The 20,190-nt window shown below is 58.3% G+C and overlaps 2 protein-coding genes across 4 annotated transcripts in view; one reads left to right on the plus strand and one right to left on the minus strand.

Annotated features, from left to right (window-relative positions):
* Nucleotides 1-20,190, plus strand: part of GSE1 (Gse1 coiled-coil protein) — a 416,808-nt gene that overhangs the window by 31,190 nt on the left and 365,428 nt on the right. The window lies entirely within an intron of this gene.
* LOC132510164 (uncharacterized) lies at nt 5,844-17,491 on the minus strand. The gene is made up of 4 exons (XM_060131945.1): nt 17,235-17,491; nt 15,512-15,573; nt 9,898-10,481; nt 5,844-6,893 (listed from the first exon to the last, which is right to left on the minus strand). Exons 1-4 carry the CDS (start codon nt 17,489-17,491, stop codon nt 6,786-6,788), a joined length of 1,011 nt encoding a protein of 336 aa, XP_059987928.1. The 3' UTR covers nt 5,844-6,785.

A 20,190-nucleotide genomic window follows, 5' to 3' on the forward strand; every position in this document is an offset into this window, starting at 1 on the left:
CTGCTGTCTTTCACTTTGCCTATTGTGTTCAAGGTTCATCCGTGCGGGAGCCTGTGTCAGGACTTCCTTTCTGTGGCTGAGTTGTGTTCACTGTCTGGATGTATCCGTTTGTGTATCCATTCATCACATGATGGACAGTTGGGTGTTTCTGCTGTTTGGCTGTTGTCAATAGTACAGCGGTGAACATCCGTGTGGGGCTCCGTGTGAGTGTAATGCTTTCATTCTCTTGGGTAGAGAGCTGGGAGTGGAATTGCTGGGTTACGTGGTTACCGCCAGACTGTTTTCCATTCCCGCCTGCAGCTGTGAGGCCTCTGAGCCCCCCACATGCTCACCAATACTTGCTATTGTCTGTCTCTTTGATTCCAGCTGCCTCGGTGGGGTGCAGTGGTGTCTCACTGTGGTTAAGGAGTGGGATTTAAACTGTGGTCTTTGCACCCCGAGGCTGTGCCTTCTCCCCAGCGGGAGCTGACCCCCCCATGGGGCCATCCTCCTTGGGACCCCAGTGTCCCCAGAGGCAGGCTGAGCTCCTGGAAGGCAGGGTCGTGCAGCCCCAGATCTGCTGTGATGAAGGTCTGCCCTGCCCCTGCCAGGCAGCCAGGGGTGCTCTGTGCTCAGCGCTCCTTACGGGGTAAGAACTGGGTGGGCGGGACCCCGCAGGCCCAGAGTTCTAGAGTCCAGGCCGTTGAAGCCCCTGGTTGGGACATTCCGGAGAAAACCCTTGAAGCCTCCAGAATGTTCTGGACAGGTGCTTTTCCCGAATCATGAATCATCAGACTCTCACTGGTTGCGTACTTGCACATCTTAGGTCGCTTGATCCTCTGCGTAGCCCTTGTGATCGTCATGTCCTTTTTTGTGGGGAAGAAACTGAAGCCCAGAGAGGTCAGACCACTGACCCAAGGCTGCACAGCAGAGCCAAGACTTGAACCCACATTTGGCCGGACAGTCCATGCTCAGGCCACGGTCATCACAGCCTTGCTTTTTCTCCCTTCCTTTGGTTTCCCCCAAACCCTTTCATCCCCGCAGTCGTGACAGTCTGTGGTGGGGGGATGCTCTTGTCCACAGGGGGTGTGGGTGTCCCTCTGGGCCAGGAGCCATGGGGAGCTCCGAGGAGCGGGGGACACAGCCTGCTCGTGAAGGCCTCCCAGACCAGCGAGGGGATTTGAACTGAGCTTGGGTGACCTTTCTAGGTGACACTGCCATTCAGATGACCCCTTCATTCACTGATTCATTCATTCCACAATGATTTATTTACTGAGTGTGACCAGGTGCCTGGTGACTAAGAAACCGTGATGTGTGAAACCAGACACAGCCCCTTCTTCGCACATCTCCCAGTCTGGTGGGAGAGAGAGACAGGTGCTGGTTACCGGACACACAAGCAGTTGTGGCCGGGCTAAGGGCTTGGAAGGAGAGGAACGTGCTGCGAGGAAAGTAGGTCATGGGGGCCTTTGTCTTCATGGCGGGGGGTGATGTCTGGGAGGCTTCCTGGAGGAGGTGACTGTTGATCCGAGGTCTGAATAATAAGAGGAAGTGAACAAGGCATAAGAGAGGAGGCAAGAGTATTCACCGTAGAGGGGACAGCGTGTGCAGAGGCCCAGAGGCAGGAGAAAGGCACATGGCGGGGAGGCTGTCTAAGGCGGAGGCTGAGGAGGCAAGCAGGGCCGGTAGCACCATGATGTGGAGGGCAAGGGTTCCGTTGAAGGGTACCAGTGGGGGTGGCATGGCTAGAGTTGCCTTTCGAGAAGATCTGTGGCTCTGGAGGGTAGAACCAAAATGAAGGCAGCAGTTTTGGGGCCTGATACGAACCAGCAACCGGAACCGTCCGAGGCAGAGTGAGTGGTGGCTGCCCCCCAGGGCTGGTGAGAGAGGTTTTTCGAGACGGCTGAGAGGTTGCTCAGCGCGGCCTGGGCCTCTGCTGCCCAGGGACCCCCTGCCTCCTCGAGATCCAGCTGGAAGCCCCAGGTGGGGTTTGGGGTGCTGTGAAAGGCATCTGCCGCCCCTGGCCACGTCCAGGGCCCCTAGAGGAGGCCTCACCCCTCCCCTGTCCCTTCTCCAGCCTGCGGCCGGCACTGCCCAGCTGGGCCTCGCTGCGGCCCATTCATTCACAGCCTCCCACTGCCTCCTCGAGAAAGGGGGAGCTTGCAGGCTGCGAGGATGGAGGTGCTGGCCCTGGGCCAGCCCAGCTTCCCTGCCCACTGCCCCTCCCCAGACGCCCCCCCACCCCCCCCACCCCCCCGCCTGCCCTGTCTTTATGGCAGGCAAAGTGCTAATTCCCAGCGCAGAGAGGTGGGCCAGAGTCTGCGGCCAAGAGAGAGACTGTTTACAGCCTCCGGCGGTTCTTGGCTCCAGAGGTCCGGCGGGCTGGCCTTGCAGTGACATGTTTATTCTCCAGGCCCACTGCTGGCCCCGGCTCTTGGCAGGGCCGAGCGGAGGGTTCTTGGTGATGGGGACAGGCTGGCGGCTGGGGGCTGTTTGTGTCTGTGCTCGCCTGCTCTCTCGCTCCCTCCTGTTTTACATTCAAGGCGGTGAAATGTGGAGCTGAGGCCCAGGGGCCCCCTGTCCCCAGCACCTTCAGAAGCTGCACCCTGGCCCCCTGCTCGGGCTCCCGGGAGACCCTGTAGGGCCAGGGCTCCAGAGTCCCACCGGGAAGGTCTTGGGGGCCCCTCGGTCCCTCAGCAGATTCCTGCGGGGCACCCGGCCAGTGCCAGACCTCGGGCGACGGCAGTGAGCAAGACACGCGGGGCCCGTCTTCCGGGGCCGGCTGTCCCCTGGCAGGGGTAACTGGGCTCCTCTGGAGGTCTCCTCGCCACCCAGCCGCAGAGCTCCTTCCCACCCGCAGTGCCTGCAGGTCCCCGTCCGCCCACGAGGCTGGCTGCAGTGAGAGAGCCGGGCTTTGGGGCCAGACGGTGCTGGGACAGATCCCAGCTCTGCCGCTGACCAGCAGGGTGACCTCAGATGAGGCCCTGCACCTCTCCCGGGCTCTGCTCTCTCGTCTGAAAGTGGGAGGAGGACTGTGACCCTTTACAGCTGACCTCGGGGGCCGATCACTTACGCATTCAAACGCCCCCTCAGGGTCACCAGGTGCTGTGCTGGGCATGCAGTGGCAGATGAAGACCGGAGTGGCTGTTAGGGGCAGCGCATGAAGCAGGGGCCGCTTTCCCAAGGGACCAGGCCAGGAGAGGGCAGACGTGATCCTTAGAGTGTAGCCAAGGATGGCATTGGTGTCCCTGCGTCCCCATCCCAGGGCCTCTCTCAAGGAGCACCCTGTCCAGGCCAGGTTAGCCCTGTGCAGAAGGTCCAGCTAGGGTCTTTGGGGACAGAGGGTGTTCAGGAGGGTCCCAGGTGCCTGGGCCCAAGTGTAGTGTGGAGCACCGACTGGCTGGTGACTGGACGGGCCGGCTGTTTCCCTGGGGTCTGGCCCTGCGGCCTCTCTGGTTCCCTCCAGATCTGGGTTCTGAGCTCCGATGGAGGGGGCCACACCACGTGGCTGGACCTCATCCCGAGGTGTCTCAGCGGCTGCTTCTCTACCCCACGGAGGCGCACCAGCCCGGTTCCCCTGTGGACGCGCGAGCGGGTGCCCGCGGCTGGGCCCGGCACTGTCTCTGACCCGCAGGTCCTCCCGTGCAGCCCTCCGCTCGCACACTGATGTCCTGCTGCTTCCTCTCCTAAGTCCTCAGGTCCTTGCCCCACACCACCCGTCCCCTCTCTGTGACCACCAGAAACTTGGGTGTCTGTAGACCAGGCTTGGCCGACTTTTTGTTAAAGGACCAGGTCGTTAACATTTTAGGCTTTGCGGGCCCGTCTCTGGTCTCTGCCGCATTTTCTTCTCTGTTATTTATTTATTCTTTACAATTCTTTAACGTGAAATGTAAAAACCATTCTCAGCTCGGCTGGCTGGTGGGTTGCGTTTCGCCGCGGCCTCCTGCGGACCAGCCGGGTGAGATGTGGGCTGGCTGTGCGTCACCCGCGTCTGAAGTTTTTGTTTTCTGAGCACAGACCTGCTGAGCTGCACACATATATTGGCTCTGTTAACTCGGACAACAGCCCCGTGACGGGCACTGTGAACCCATTTCACAGGTGAGGAAACTGAGGCACAGGGAGATGAGCAAACCAGCCTGTGGTCTCACAGCGAGTCAGGGCAGCACCGGGATTTGAACCCAGGCCATCAGTGTCTGTCTCAACCACGGTGCCTCACCATGTGGCTTTTGGCGCCCAGCTTCTCTGCCGCCTGCCCCTACCTGGATTATTTTGGATGTAAAGGAAGCCCGGATTCTATTCCTGGCTTTTTCTGGGTCTCTCTTGGCCTCCCGGCTGGCCTGCGTCCCCATTGACATTTGCCTTCTCCCAACCTGTCCCCATCACCTTCACTTGCCCCACATTAGGGAGACACCCTCTGGAGCAACTCAAAGTTCCAGAAATGGCTTCAGCAGCACCTGCTTCTTCATGGCCAGCCCTCAGGTCACACAAGGCAGAGCAGTGTCCCTTCAGCTGCTTGGCCCACATTCTGCAACCCTATATCTAAGCCACGTGGGCTTGGCCGCGGCACGTGACTGAGGTAGGGAGTAGAAGCCCCAAGCCGTCAGCCCGACATTGCCCGCTGGACTTGTCCTGGCAGTAGGGGCAGCTGTGGCTGAAGGGTCCCTGGGAGAGGTTGTCCCTTGCCACTAATCAGGCACAGAAAGCGATCCCTTGGCGTCCTGAAGCTTTGGGCCACCAGAGGCTGATTCTGAACTTTCTGGCCTCCCAGGGTGCTGTCAAAAAGACTGGGAATTTTGGATAGGTGATTCAAATGAGAGACAACACAAATAATATATGGGGAAATAGTTACATAAAAACTACTAAAATATCAGGGCTTCCCTGGTGGTGCAGTGGTTGAGAGTCCGCCTGCCGATGCAGGGGACGCGGGTTCGTGCCCCGGTCCGGGAAGATCCCACATGGCCGCGGAGCGGCTGGGCCCGTGAGCCATGGCCGCCGGGCCTGAGCGTCCGGAGCCTGTGCTCCACAACGGGAGAGGCCCCAACCGTGAGAGGCCCGTGTACCGCAAAACAAAACAAAACAAAAAAAACCTCCATACTTTGACCCAATAATCCCATTTCTAGAAATGCATCCAAAGGAATGAACTTGCAAGAATGCAAATGATAAGACACAAAAAGATGTTCTTTGCATTGTTATTTATAATAGTGGGGAAGTTCTGAACATCCAACAATAAAATACAGTTAGGCAAACTTTGTGTATCCCTGGGGATAGAATATTCTGTGGCTTTAAAATGACAGCCACGGAGCCCATTTCAACACAGAGAAGCTGATGATCTAATGCTGAGTGAACGTAAGCAGAGCACAACATTGTACCCGTGTCTCGATTACAGCCTTAAAGAAATACGTCCACGTAAGTCCAGGCTGGAGGAGGGCTTGGAAAGCTGGCATGGCTGTGTTCACGAGGTGATGGGACCCCCTCCCACTGAAACACGCGTTAACGCCATCACCGGGTTGTCTTAGTGTTAAACGTGAGGCAGGCATTTCCGTGCCCCGTGACCTTGGACAGGCCGCGGGCTGTGTCAGCCTCGCTTCCACCGTCTGTGAAATGGGGCGGCACCTCTGCAGCTGCCCGTGGGGTTATGGGAACCGGAGGGGCCTGCCTTGCAAGACCTGGATTGTGGGTGACACCTTGTTGTCCTGTGTGGAGCTGGGTGGTCACCATGGGGCCCAAGGAGGCCAGTAGTGAGGGTGGGGGGCTGTAGACCAGGCCCCCCTGCCAGGTGAAGCAGGGAGCCCGGCCTCCGATATTGACGACCTGCGAGGCGGGTGTGGGGTCGCCTCTCCAAGGCCACCCAGCTCCTGAGACTTGGCTTTGATGCTGTCTCCTGGGGTAGAGCCTTTCAGATAGGGCTTCCTTCCTGGGAGCCGATGGGATCTTTGAACTCTCGGATCTCATGCGACCAGGGAGCTGAAAGCTTCTGTGTCACGTTGTTGCCAGTGTCGCTTGACACGTGGCCTGTCAAACGGCTTCCGTTGGGTGGAGGGTTCCTGTCGTGGGCTGAATCGTGTCCCCCCCCACAAATTCCTGTGTTGAACTGCTAACCCTAGCACCTGAGAATGTGACTGTATTTGACTATATTTGGGTCTTTACAGAGGTCATTAGGGTGGGCCCTGATCCAGTAGGACTGGTGTCCTTGTGAGAAGAAGAGATTAGCACACAGACACACACAGAGGGGAAACCCCGTGAGATACACAGGGAGAAGATGGTCCTCTGCAAGCCAAGGAGAGAGGCCTTGGAAGGAACCAAACCTACCAACAGCCTTGGTCTCCAACTTCCAGCCTCCAGAATTGTGAGAAAAATATCTCTCTGTTGTTTGAACCTGCCGGCCTGGTACTTGGTTACGGCAGCCTGAGCAACAGACGTCCGTAGGGGTGTCCAGCGCCCGCGGGGTGACAGCTGAGTATGTTCAGCAGTGTGTGAAGGGGGCTGTGTGGGTTTTATTAACTGCACCTTATGGTGGACGTTTAGACGGTTTCCCCCACTATTATAAATAACAGCGCAAAGAACATCTTCCTGCGCGTTCACAGCCTTAGTCAGCCAGGCTGGTCCCTCCGTGTGAGGAAGACACCCCAGGCCGGGGGAGCCCAGAGCCCGGGCTCACACCCGGCAGGAGTGCCCTCCAGGGGACCGCACGACCCTGGAGGTCATCTTCTGGGCTCTGACTCTGAGCTGAGGTCCTTGTAGGAGCGGGGAGCGTTGGAGGAGTCCCTCGGCCGGGGGTGGGAAAACCGGCGTCCGCAGGCAGCTCAGGCTCACAGGCCCCGGGGGCGGAGGTCAGCCGCCTGCTGGCAGCTGCGCCGAGCCAGTCGTGTGGGAACGGAGGCCTCAGTCGTCCCCACAAAGATTTTCTGTGGCCGGTTCTGGGAGAGAGAGAGCGGGAGAGAAAGGGAGAGCTGTGAAGCGAGGTGGAGGCCATCCCCAGGCGCCTCTTGCCAGGCTGGGAGCTGGCAGCGGCGTCCTCCCTCCGGGTACATAGTATCCCATAATAGGCTCTGGCTGTCCAGAGACAGAAAAAAGATTGACATCACGCAAGTGTTGGGTTCGGTGAGTGGAGTGCCTGCTGGCCCCTCCGCCACGTTAGCGGCTTCTGTCCACCTGGAGAGGTCTGCTCGGGGGGTCAGCGCCGAGGGACGGTGCTGGGGCCCGGTGTGGCCCCAGGTTCACGTCCACCCGAACCTGTGAATGTGCCCTTATTTGGAAATAAGGTCTTTGCAGATGTGATCAAGTTAGGATGAGGTCACTGGATGAGGGTGGCCCTGAAACCACTGCCTGGTGTCCTTATAAGACGAGGGGAATTTGGACCCTGGCAGAGAGGATGGTAGGCGGAGACAGACACGCACACAGAGGCCACGTGAAGATGGAGGAGAATGGGAAGGATGCAGCTACAAGCCAGGGGCCGGCAAGGATGGCTGGCAGCCACTAGAAGCTAGAAAAGGCAGGACGGATCCTCCCCTAGAGCCTTTGGAAAGAGTGGGGCCCTGCCGACACCTTGATTTCAAACTTCTCCAAGCCGAGCAAACGAATTTCTGTTGTTGAAGCCACCTGGTTTGTCATAATTAGTTATGGCAGCCCTGGGACGCCAGTGCACTCGCCCGGTGGTCCTTCCCTTCTTTCTCCCTCCGTGGCCTGGCACGTCCCTCTTACAGACTGCGAGTCCCAAGAGATGAGAGCGGCTTTCACACGCCTTGTCTCCTGGGTGGGGCGGGCCGTGGGCCGGCACACAGTAGGTGCGCAGTAAAGGTTCTCTGAGTGGATGAGAGGGGCAGGGGCTGGGGCAGGAGGAGAAGGGAAGGGGTGACTCTCAGAGATGACCCTGTGGCCGGCAGGGGGTGGGGGGCGGCCCCTCCCCTCCCCATGCCTGCGCCGTCCTTCTTGTCCAGGCTTGGCTTCAGGGGAGGGGAGGGGTGCCGTGCCGGTCTCAGGCCCGGCCACTGCCCACTGCTCCTGTCCCGTCTCCTGCCTCTTGCTGGCCGTCTGGCTTTGGGCAACTTACCAGACCCCAGTTTCCCCCAGTGTAAAACGGGTTTGCAGCACCCCTCCTTTGGGTCGTCTTGGGAAATAAGCCAGTTGGCCTGTGGAAGGCAGCGTGGTGGACGTTTGCGTGGATCTGGACAAAGGCTGGTTTGGATGGGGAGAGCCGGGCCAGCCGAGGGAGGAAGGAGGGCGGAGGATGCCCGTGGAGAAGGGAGGAGGGCGCAGTGGTTGAGGGCAGGTCCTGTGTGGGCCCTCGGCTGTACCGTTTCTGTCCTGGGGTAGCTGACTCTCTGGCTCAGTTTCCCCATGTGGAAAATGGGGGCAGTGAAAGCACCAACCTCACAGGTGACTGGGTGTGAAGGGGCCAGGGAGCCTTGCACAGGCTCTCCAAGCCTGCACCTCAGGTGACGAGGGGAGAGGGCGGGAGAGGGTGCCTGATACGGACAGGACGTTCCGTACCTGTGCAATCGGCTGGTCTTCGTTTCTGGCCTGCATTCGGGGCTGAGGGGGAAAGTGCTGGCCGGGCAAACCAGAGGCAGCTTCTCGGTACAAAAGCCTTTGCATCTGAAGGTCGGTCGTCCCTTGAAAGGGCCATGCAGAATGTCCCGAGCCATCCAGGCCTCCCCTCTGTGCTTCTGAGTAGGGGGACCCAGGCTCAGACGGAACGTGATGTGCGGGAGAGGTGACGCTGGAGCAGACCCGCGCTCTGCCCCTGGCCTGCCCTGGTTTGTGTACTGAGGGCTTTGAGTGAAACTGGGGTCGCCCCTGCACCCGTGCATCTCCCTGCTGGAACCCGGCACACACGTCGGGAAACGTCTGGCAGGGGTCAGAGGGTGGCCTGCACTGTGGAAGCGAGGCATCCTGCTGGGCGTGGAGACCCCGCCCCCCCGCCGCCTGTCTGGGGGCCGGGGCCTGTCTTATCGCTGAGTATCCCTAGGGGTGGGAATGGGCAGCTCTCCAGGAAGGCATCTTTTCCTGTTGTCACTTCTTTCCTCCCTGCGTTTTCCAAGGTGGCATAGAGAGCCCCCGTGTGCCAGGTGCGGCCGCAAGATCCTAGGACCCCATCCTTGTTCCCCCGAGACCACCCGAAGGGCCGTGTTATGCCCATTGCACAGATGGGCTTACTGAACCCTGCCAGGCTGGTGTTTCCCTTTCTCTGTTTCTCGCCTGGGTCAGGGAAGGCAGGCTACCCTGCTTGCCTGGCCCTGCAGGGGACAGGTGGGCGGCACCCCCCAGGGTGGCCCCAGCCTGAGGGAGGGGGATTCCTGCTGCTATTTTCAGCCACTCCAGGGAGGCCCTGGGCTGCTGCCAGCCGCCGCGGTCCACGGCTGTCGGGACTGGCCTGTGGGTCTCACGTGATGTCGGAGTATCCTCCTGGCCCGGGAGGGGCCGGCACCCCTGCGCTCAGCCCCTCGCCCCTTTCCTGGAGGCAGAGGGGGGCACCCCATGGCGCGGCCCCCACCCCTCTGGGCTGGAGGCAAGTCAGCGTTAACCCCGTGCCTGGGTTTCCCGAGCCCTGTTGGGGCCCCCGCTCCAGTGGGTGGCTGTAAAAATAGCACTTGCTTTCAGTTAGGAGCTGGGGGCGGCGGGGGCCCAGTTTCCCTGCTCCTGGAGGAATTACCAGCCCACATGTTGCCAGGAGCCTTGGCTGGGAGAGGCAAGCGCGGCTCCAAGCCGGCGAGCGGGCGGCGGCGCAGATGGAAACTCGATCCCGGCTCAGCAGACTGTTTGATTTATTTTAAAATCAAGCAGATGGCTGCCGCAGGGGTTTGTTTAGGTTCAGCTCCGAGCCGGGCCCGTGGCCAGGAGCCTTGGGGCAGCTGCGCCAGAAATTTTTCAATGACTTCGGTCGTCAGACCACCTCTTCCCTCCCTTTAACTGGAGCCTCACCACACACATGTCGGCGGCCGCGCGCGCCTTCTCCGCGCGGCCCGGCTGCGCCCGGCTCTCCGGTCCTCCCTTTGTCTCGCTGCCGCCACCTCTGTCTTTGTCCTCCTGTCTCGCTCTGGCTCTGGCCCTGTGCGTCTCCCGCTTTCTGGGTCTCTCTGGGTGTCCTCGCCGCTCCCTTTCGCGGGGAACCTTCCCACATCTCCCGCCCGGCTCCCTGGCTTCCTCCGGCGGCTCCCTCCCCCCGCTCCAGGCACATGGGAGAACAGCCAACCTTTGTGGCCACTCAGCGTCCTCCGGGCTGCCCCCTGTGCGAGACACTGTGGCTGGGAACACCAGGCCCCGACCGTAGAATCCTGGAGGGGACCAGCCCTCCGAGGTCAAGCGGCTCAGCCCCCGCCCGGGGCATGGAGGCCGGGCGGCCCGCAGCTGTCCCCGCTGGGCGGTGGGTGGCCTGGGCACCTCTGAGGAGCCCGCTGTGTGGCTGGGGAGGCCAGCTGGGGGCCGCCAGCGGGGTTCATGCTCCCCCCGCCATGTGCCCCCCCCAAACGGCAGGCGAACAGGCCAAGTTACATCCCCCGCTCCCCCTAAGGGACTAATTGGGCCTGTTCACATGGCCAGCAGGCTCTCCAGCCCCAGACCCCCCAGCCAGGGCTGCCCGGCCTCATCCCCTAAGGGGCCCAGCACCCACTGCCCTGCTTCCTAAACAAACCAAGGTTTGAAATAGCGGCCAGCCCTGTAAATAACCCCGGGTCCCCAAGGAGCGCTCTCCGGGCGGGTGGAGCGCGGCCCCCCCGGCCCCCCGGCACCGCGGCGGGGGTGGGGAGCAACGATGGCACGCGGCCCCTGGCCTGGGCGGGGGGCCAGGCCTCATGGCAGGCCCTGGGCGGTTCTGGGATGTTTTTCTGCCTCTGGTGGCTGCAGTCGATCTGGTGGGTGCAGACTCAGCTGTCCTTCCCGGTCCCTGTCCCCCAGGGTCACCCCTGACTCGCTGGCCCGCCTCAGGGAGGACAGGAGAGGCCTACGCCAAGCTGGCCACATTGCAGCCGAGGGTCCGCCGGGGGGACCTGGAGGAGAGGCCAGGATGCTGGTTCCACATCTCCCCTCCTCTCGGCCGCGTCCGTGCTGACAGGGGACCTGGCCGGGCCCCCAGTGCCCCTCGGCCTCCTCTGGGGTCCTCAGTGGAACGACCTCACGTGCTCTCCGGTGGAGGCCCCAGCCTCTTCCTCCCTCAGCCTCTGCCCCGAACCGGGCGCAGGGAGACCTTGGGGACAGACTTGTCGAGAACTGGCAGCGTGTGGAGCCCAGCCCCGGCTCGGGGCCGGAGCAGGACTCCTGCGTCCCTCGCCCGCCAGCGAGTTGGTGAAGTGGTCGCAGGTCCGTGGCCTCCACGGGGGATATTTTCACATCCCGGCGCAAGTGCATTAGTTCTCTGGGGCATCGTGGACGGTGGAAACGAGCCCACCAGCAGCTTTAAGCCTTGAAAGAACTCTCCCAAGAGGTTTACATCTACTTTCCGAACAGCCGATTCCCACTGCCCCGCTTAGCCACGCACCAGCATCTCTGTCAGATCAGTTTGAAAATTGTAATGAGTTTAGCTCCTCCTGGAGCAGCCCGGGGAGCTGAAAACGTGGCCCAATTAAAAAATGCATCCTGGCTTGCTGCATGGACGGGGCGCGTGGAGGTGGTTCCCGTCGAAAAGTCTCCCTGGGAGTTGGGGAAGCTCTCGTTTGTTTATTTTCTGTCTCATCGGTCCCCCTCCTGCGCTGGCCCTCCCCACACAGAGGTCTGGATCCACCACAGGGCTTCATTCATACCTTGATTTTTCTTCTCCTCTTTCTAGTTTAATTTTTGTGTAAGAAAGAGGAAAACAAAAATTTAAAAATTATATACTGTGTAGCCCCAAAGCATGTTTGTGAAGTGTCTCAGAATTTCATTTTCCAGGTGGTTTTAGCAGATTGATGTTTCTGTTCGTTTTCTGATGAGTTGCACGAAGGAGAAGTTGGTTTACTGGGCAGGCAGGCATCAAAGCGATCACACCCATGTGTCTATCTCAGGAAACCATAGAAAAATGCCTTTAGACCTAGCAGTGTTATAGATTATAAAATCTTCAAACTGCTAAACTTGATGACGGCCAAATGGGGCCAGCACCATTTTTTTTTTACACTTCTTTATTGTGTAAAAAATAAACACCATGTAAAATTTACCACTGGTAAATTTTTAACTTAAAAATGGTTAAAAACCATTTTTTTAACTTAAAAATGGAGCCCGGCTCCATTTTTTTAACTTAAAAATGGTTAAAAATTAACCATTTTTAAGCGTCCAGCCTAGTGGCGTCAAGTATGTTCACACTGTTGTGTAACCATCACCACCGTCTAGTTCCAGAACTTTCTCATCACCCTGAGCAGAAACTCCATACCCATTTCCAGTACCATTTTCAAGACGTTCTGAGGCAGAGACACTGCCCAGGCCCCACGGGGCACGCTCAGAGGGTTCCTGTGTAGGGACGCAGTGGAGAGAACAAAGGAGCAGAAAATCGTGGCAGAAAATTGTGCGCGGGTCTGGTCCAGGTCCAGTTGAGCTTAGTTCATTTCTATTCCGACTCTCTGGTTTCCTGGATGCCCAGCCCTTGGTGGGCTCCATCATTCCATGAAGGTCTACTGAGTACCCACTACGTGTGGGGCACTGTTCTGAGTAAGGAAGACAGCTCTGAACAAGACAGACCTGCCTCTGCTCCCCCATCGCTCCCCCATCCCTCCCCCATCCAGTGTACCTTCTGCTGCGGGAGCCTGACGGAGAAGGAGAAAGGGAACAAATACGCAACCAGCTATCATCGTGGAGATGGTGAGGGCTGGAGGGAGTCGGGGAGCAGGGGCTGTGTGGGGATTGACTAACAGATGCTGTGGAGGTACAGGGGGCAGGCCAGGTGAGGAGTGGTGCTGGCAGAGGGAACAGAAAAGCGCTCCGTGCAGAGGCCCTGATGGGAAATGAGCTTGAGGTTTTGTAGGTAAAGCAGGAGGCCGGCATGGTTGGAGTGGATGAATAGGGAGGAAGGAGATCCCAGGGGGAGGTCCGAGAGGCCAGTGGGACTGGAGGACATGTAGCCTTGGGAGTTTCAAGTGGGAAGGGGATCCATGGGGGCAGTTCCCCAGGGAAACGTGACCTGATTCACGTAACGCCCCTCCCTCTGGCTGCTGAGTGGGGAGCAGGCTGCAGTGGGCAGGCATGGACATGGCATCAGAGAATACACTGAGTCCCGTCAGGGTCCACTTCTTCCCCTTTCAGTTGCCCTTTGATCATTCTGACTGCTTCATGGAGAGCCTCAGGCTGTCTGTGATGCCTCCCGAACACTTGCTGTATAAGTCATCTACTGCTGTGTAACAAAATACACCATAACGTTGCAGCTTGGAATAACAGTTATTTGTTTTCTCACCGTTTCTGTGGGGAGTGGCTCAGGTGGGTGTTTCTGGCTCCAGGTCTCTGATGAGGCTGTAATCAGGATGTTGCCGGGGCTGCGGTCTTTCCTGAAGGTTTGACCGACGTCTCACATGGCTGTTGGCTGGAGGCCTCAGTTCCTTACCATGTGGGTCTCTCCACAGAGCAGCTGGCTTCACCCAGAGCCAGTGACCCACGAGAGAACCAGGAAGGAACTTCTGTGCCTCAGATGACCTGGTCTCAGAAGCCACACACTGTCACATCTGCCACGTTCTATTCATTGGAAGTGAATCACTAAGTCTGGCCCAAACTCAAGGGCTCTACCTCTTCAAGGGAGGCATGTCAAAGCATCTGTGGACATATTTTTAAACCACTACACTTGCTGATCTCCATTTTTAATAGGGAGAGAATAGGCCTTGGGTCCCGAGCCTTCACTGGGAGTAGTATTTGGCTAAAACTGAATAGCATTGCTTCGTTTTCACAGTATGTATTTTTAGGGTTACTTTCTATTTATGTTGTTTAATACTGACTTTCCTTTTAGGGTACTCATGTACATTTTAAGTTTATTTAAGCTTAAACAGTGAGTTGACTGAAGGAAGATTATGAAGTAAGAAAAACTAAGTAGAATTAAGAGGGAGAGGTGGAACATGACGGCCACGGGTGGGGCCTGCGGGCGGCAGAGTCGCTGAGAGTGCGGGCTCTGGGTTCGAATCCTGCCTCAGCTGCCTAGAGCTGTGTGACCGTGGGTAATAATCTAACCTCTCTGGGCCTCAGTTTCCCCCTTGATGAAGTGAGGGAGCAGCCTGCTGCCAGCCCAGGTAGAGTCTCCACAGAAGGGCTTGGCATGGGGCCGGGCAGGGAGTAAGGGCCCAATGAGTGTCCCCTGCTGGGAGATGACACATGCTCTCAGCCTCACCACACGGTCTGAGTGACGCCCCCGCTGTGTGTGTGTGTAGCTGGAGGACCAAGGAGATACCACCCCTCCCCTCTGCTCACTCAGAGCAGTGGTAGCACTTGTTGGTGAGGGTGGGGAAGACTAGGGGGGGTTCTTCATCTGGTCAGAAAACTGAGGTTACCCGTGAAGTAACCTAATAAGTAATGTAAGCAGTGGTTTCCTCCCCATCCAGTTGCCTGCCCGCCCATCCACCCATCCATCCATCCATCCATCCATCCATCCATCCATCCATCCATCCATCCACCCACCCACCCACATCCATCCATCCATCCATCCATCCATCCATCCATCCATCCATCCATCCATCCATCCACCCACCCATCCATCCATCCATCCATCCATCCATCCATCCATGCATCCATCCATCCATCCATCCTTCCTTCCTTCCTTCCTTCCTTCCGTCCATCCATCCATCCAGCCATCCATCCACCCAACCATTCACCCACCCATCCACCCATTTTTCTTTCCATTATCAACACATGCATCCCTCACCCATCCTTCCATCCACCCATCTGCCCTTCCTTCCTTCTTCCGTCCATTCATATCTCTGTTTTAGTTGATTCCTTCATTCTCTTCGTCCATCTCTCCATTCATCTTTTTTTCCCTCTGGGCATCCATCCTCCTGTCCATCCATCCATCCATCCATCCATCCATCCATCCATCCATTTTTCCATCCATCTGTCCATCCATCTGCCCAATTCATCTGTCCATCGGTCTGTCCATCCATCCAACAGGCACTGGATTTTTTTTTTCAAATAAACTTATTTATTTATTTTTGGCTGCATTGGGTCTTCGTTGCTGCACGCGGGCTTTCTCTAGTTGTGGCGAGCGGAGGCTGCTCTTCGTTGTGGTGCACAGGCTTCTCATTGCGGTGGCTTCTCTTGTTGGGGAGCACGGGCTCTAGGCGTGTGGGCTTCAGTAGTTGTGGCACATGGGCTCAGTAATTGTGGCTCACAGGCTCAGTAGTTGTGGCACACGGGCTTAGTTGCTCCGCGGCATTTGGGATCTTCCCGGACCAGGGATTGAACCCGTGTCCCCTGCATTGGCAGGCGGATTCTTAACCACTGTGCCACCAGGGAAGTCCAGGCACTGGATTTTGCACTGAGGATGTAGCAATGAACAAAACAGCCCCTGCCATCAGAGAGTTCCTGTCCAGTCAGGAGGCCTGTACGTTGTGAAGGACCTGAGAGGAGACAGTGGGTTATCCTGTAACGGTGTCGTGAGCACCTGCTGTATGCAGCATCGTGATGAGTGAGGGCAAAGACATGAGGACCTCGCAGTGGGTGTGTCTGTTGGACAGAGGGTGTCAAAAGGGGGCGTGATCAGTTCTGCCTTGCAAGGGAGGGAATACCTGAAGGGCTCTTGAGGGCTGTGCAGGAGTTGCCCGGGTAGGGGAGGGAGAAAGGGTGATTCAGGTGGCGGGAGCTGCACAGGCAAGTGTGGGGACATCTACACCGTTGAGGAGCGCCTGGGGGACTCACGGAGAAGGACTTGGAGGTTGGGGCCAGAGGGAGGGGTGGTTGGGCCCCTCGAGGGAAACCTTGGGAGTCGGGGAGGATAAGCATAGGCAGAGAACATGGGAGGGGGGTCCTTTCAGGCCAGCTGGGACTCCAGATGGATGCTAGCTCTGCGGTGGGCCCCGGGAGAAGGGGACTCACTCACTCGCTCGCTCACTCACTCACTCACTCGCTCACTCACTCACTCACTTTTTCACCCAGCCTGGCGCAGGGGATACAGCAGGAAACAAGACAGGCAAGGTCCTGCCCTCACAGGCTCACAGCCTAATCGGCAGCCTCAGACGTTACACCTAAGTCAGTGCCACGAGAATTCCCTGCTGGGTAGTGAGAAGTGCACAGTGGAGAAAATAGTGCAGGAGAGGGGGGTGGGGGGGATGGCCTCTCCCAGGAGGGGGCCCTTAAGCAGAGGGGCAGTGGGGAGAGAGTAGCTTCCAGGCAGAGGGAACAGCACACACAAAGGCCCTGTGGTGGGTGCGAGCCTGGCCCGCTGGAGGAGGTGGTGCCTAGTCCAGGCTCTCAGGCACCCCTGTCACTTGACTTGTGGGGAGGGGTGAACAGATTGCCGGGGTGATGTCAGGAAGTCAGAGGTGGAGAGGGCTGTACCAGGATTTGGGCTTTGTTCCTGTGGGCGCTGGGGAGCCACTGAAGGTTGTTGAGCGGGGGAGGCTTGTAAGCACTGTTCTTGGGCAGCAACGTGCAGGATGGCCGGGGGAGGCCGAAGCCCTGGGGCCAGAAGCTTCTGGGAATGCTGAGTCAGTGCAGTTAATGCCCAGGCTTTAAGGTCAGCCAGGCCTGGGGCTGAATCCCTCCCCTGCCGTGAACTGCTGTGACCCAGGCAAGGTACTCGTGCTCTCTCACAGCCTCGGGTCCGCACCTACAGAATGTGCGTGAAGGTTGTGCCTGTCTCCGGGGTCGTCATGGAGATGCCAGGTGGTGGTGTGTGTAAGCAGCCTAGTCCCTGCATGTGTAGGAGCCTCGCGTCGATCCTGGCAGCTCCCCAGGCCCCGTGAGGACTGTATGTGAGTCGTGGATGGACGCAGAAGGCAGGAGGGCAGCTCCGCTGTGTCCGACGAGGAGGTGTGCAGAGAGATGTCTCAGTTTACCCCGTTGCAAAGGGGCCTGGCGTCTCCCGCCCTCCGCAGAGAGAGAACACGCCCAAAGGAGTTATACGGTCCCCAGCCCGGCGGCCTGTGTCGAGCTGTGCAGGGCCTGGGCATCCGACAAGCGGAACAACTGTTTTCGACTCCCCGCAGCGTGGCTGCCAAGTGGAATCGCTTCCACGGTCGGCTCCGGCGGGAGGGGTGGAGGGGATGCCACCTTCTCCACGAAGGGGGGTCGCACGGCTGGGAGTCAGGACTGCAGCCTGCAGAGTGGGGGTGGGGGGGCATCTCCAGGCCCGGGCTGAGGTCCCCCCAGGCCAGCAGGGCGCCCACCTCGCGGGGCTGCCAGGCTGGCTCCGGGCCGGCAGGAGTGGAGGGAGGCGGGCGGCTGCGTCGCAGGGCATCTCTCCCTGCAGGTACCGGCAGGCTGGAGCCCGCTGCTCTGGCCTTGGCAGGGTGAACACAGAGCGAGTCAGCGCGGCCTCCGCGGTGCCAAGGCTGAGAGCAGGCTCGTGGCTCCTGTTCAGCTCCTGCGGGCCTGGACCTCTGTGCCCGCCTGGCTTTCCCACTGGCCCGGCCCCCCACCGCATCCCCACATTCTCTTGACAGCGATGGCTAATTAGAGCTAATGTTTATCGGGGGCACTTTCTACGTGCCAAGCACTGTGCAAAATGTTTTCATGTATCCTAAGTCACTTAACACTCACAAATATCATTCATGTTTTATGGAGGAGACGGAGGCACAGAGAGGTTAAGTAACTTGCCAAAGGTCACACAGCCAGCAGGTAGTAGATAGTGCTGGCTCCAGAATCCATGCTTTTAACTTCGTCACGAGACCACCTCCTACAACCAATAGAGAGAGGGCAGACCTCAGCCCACAGCCCCAGGTGTACAAGAGATGACCTTTTCCTTAAATCAAAGTAAATCTGAGTATAATTCTTTTGGCCCTTGCCTCGTGGTTGCATGCTGGCTGCCACAGCTCCAAGCACTACGTCCCCCCAGGAGAGCATCCAAAAGCAGGATGGGAAAGGGTAGGGGGCTCCCTTGCCCTTTTCTCTTTGGGGCACGGGTGTTTCCCAGATTTTAGCAAACTTAGGTCCACTTTTCCAGGCTTGGCCACATGCCCGTCTGTAATTGCAGGGGTACTGGGAACATGGGTGTCTGACCTTCTCAGACTTTATGCGGAGCAGCCTGTGCCATGAAAAAAAGAAGGGGGAGGGGCTTCCCTGGTGGCGCAGCGGTTGAGAGTCCGCCTGCCGACGCAGGGGACACGGGTTCGTGCCCCGGTCCGGGAAGATCCCACGTGCCGCGGAGCGGCTGGGCCCGTGGGCCGTGGCCGCTGGGCCTGTGCGTCCGGAGCCTGTGCTCCGCAGCGGGAGAGGCCACGACAGTGAGAGGCCCGCTTACCGCAAAAAAGAAAAAAAAGAACGAAGGGGGTAGGATTGGCTGGTGGGGGAGCAGCCCAGTCAGCCTGATCTTCAAGCAGCCCTGCACCGTAGGGGATGCTGTCTCCATTTTACAGATAAGGAAACTGAGGCTTAGTGATAGGGGCCTTGTCTGGCCTTTGACCCCATGCTGGCCTTGAGCAGCCGGGCTGGGTGGCTTTCCTCCTTGTTCGTGTTTTAGAGCTGCAACTCCAACTGGGGGTCAGCCTCTGGCAGGCCGGAACAGGGCTTATTTGTCTTTTGGGCATCCTCGTCTGACTCAGGAATGAGCATCTAGAAGGTTCTAAATCACCTTGTACTGTATTGGAAGGGCTTGTGTTACTCACGCCCCTTTCTGTGTGCAAATGCCACAAACCCAATTCCAAAAGGGCGTTTGTTGCCCCACGTAAGTGGTGAGGGTGAAGCTGGCCCCAGGCACTCTTGGACCCAGGCTCATCCCCCTGTCTCCATCCTCAGCTCCGCCTTCTCCTGTGTGGAATTCATTCTTGGGCAGCTTCTCCTCACATGTCAGAGACAGCTAAGAACAGTTCTAGGCTGGTATCTAGTGACTCCCAAGAGGGATGGGGAGAGCGGTTCCTAGCAAGTGTCCCAGGGAAGATTGTGATTGGCTCGCCTTTGTAAAGGGAAAAGGAGTGTGTTGGTGGACAGGCCCACTAGGCTGGGGCGGGACGGATGCTGGTTAGATAAAATGAAAAAAGTTGCTTACTCCAGATGAGTGAGTGGAAGGACAGAATGATGGGAAGGTGAAGGATGCATGGATGGTGAATGGATGGATGGATGGATGGATGGATAGATGGACAGATGAATGAGTGGAGCGATGGAGGGTGGAAGCATGGGATGGTGGGGATGGATGGACGGATGGATGTTCGGGTGGATGGTTAGATGGATGGAAAGATGGACAGGTGAATGGATGCATGGGTGAGTGTGCTGATGGTTAGACAGATGGGTGCTTAGATGGATGGATAGATGGACCAATAGCTGGATGCATGGTTGGAATGGGGCGTGGCTGGCTGGCTGTAGCCCCTCCTCCTCCCGTCCCTAGGGGCTCCCTGGGCAGAGCTGCTGGCGTGAGCAGTCTGATGGCTTCACTGGCTCTTGCTCTCAGGCAGCGAAGTGCTTAGGCCCCAAAGCCCACTGAAACCTTCAGAGTTTCACTTCTGTATCAAGGTCATTTCTGCTCCTTCCTCCTGTGAGTGTCTTTAATAAGACTTACTCTGTCCTCAGCACAAAACGATGCCTGGTCATCTTAGAAAACTTGGAAGATTTAGAAAAACTTGCAGAAGCAAAAGGAGAGTCATCGTGGCACTGGCCTCTGGGACCCCCGGTGCTGCCAGCCGGTGGGGGTCACTCTGTGGCTCTTCTCTGCCAGCTGCCAGTGCCTGGCGGCCCCTGTGCCCTTGGTTTAGGGAGTGCCAGGATGCTGGGGCCTGGGCCCAGCCAGACCTGCTTCCACACAGCTGGGGAGATGAACAGTGGTGACCTTTTTGGCAGGCAGATGAGAACCAAGTTGTCGGCTTTTGGTACATCTCTTCACAGGTACGTTTGTTGCCACGAGGCCCCATGAAGCCAAGCGTTTTTATGGCTTCTTTCTTGGGAGCTGCCTTCTAAACCCAGAAGAACACGTGGATCCCAAAGAAGCCACGAGGTGCTTCCCGGGGGGCACACTCTGAATGGGGATGTTCTGCCCATTTTAGCACCAGTCTGCGCCCCCCGGGCGGGAGCTCAGACTACCCTGTCAGATCCCCTCAGAGGGGCGGGCGGATGGGGGCTCAGGGTGTCGATGGGCTCTGAGTGTCTGGAGCAAAGAGGGACAGGACTGCTCCCCGGTGCCTTGTCCTGCTTAGA

The sequence above is a fragment of the Lagenorhynchus albirostris genome, chromosome 19 (genome assembly GCF_949774975.1).
Source record: "Lagenorhynchus albirostris chromosome 19, mLagAlb1.1, whole genome shotgun sequence".
NCBI classification, from domain to species: domain Eukaryota; kingdom Metazoa; phylum Chordata; class Mammalia; order Artiodactyla; family Delphinidae; genus Lagenorhynchus; species Lagenorhynchus albirostris.

Excerpts from the sequence above, each read along its gene's own strand:
- LOC132510164 (XM_060131945.1), bottom strand. The coding sequence starts at position 17,491 with ATGCGGTGGGGGGCCGGGCCAGTGGGAAAGCCAGGCGGGCACAGAGGT. Across the intron at positions 15,574-17,234 it reads CAGCCTGGCAGCCCCGCGAG|ACACACCCACTGCGAGGTCC; the intron begins GTGGGCGCCCTG and ends TCTGTCCAACAG. Across the intron at positions 10,482-15,511 it reads CACGATGCTGCATACAGCAG|GGGGAGCGGGGGATGTAACT; the intron begins GTGCTCACGACA and ends TTAGTCCCTTAG.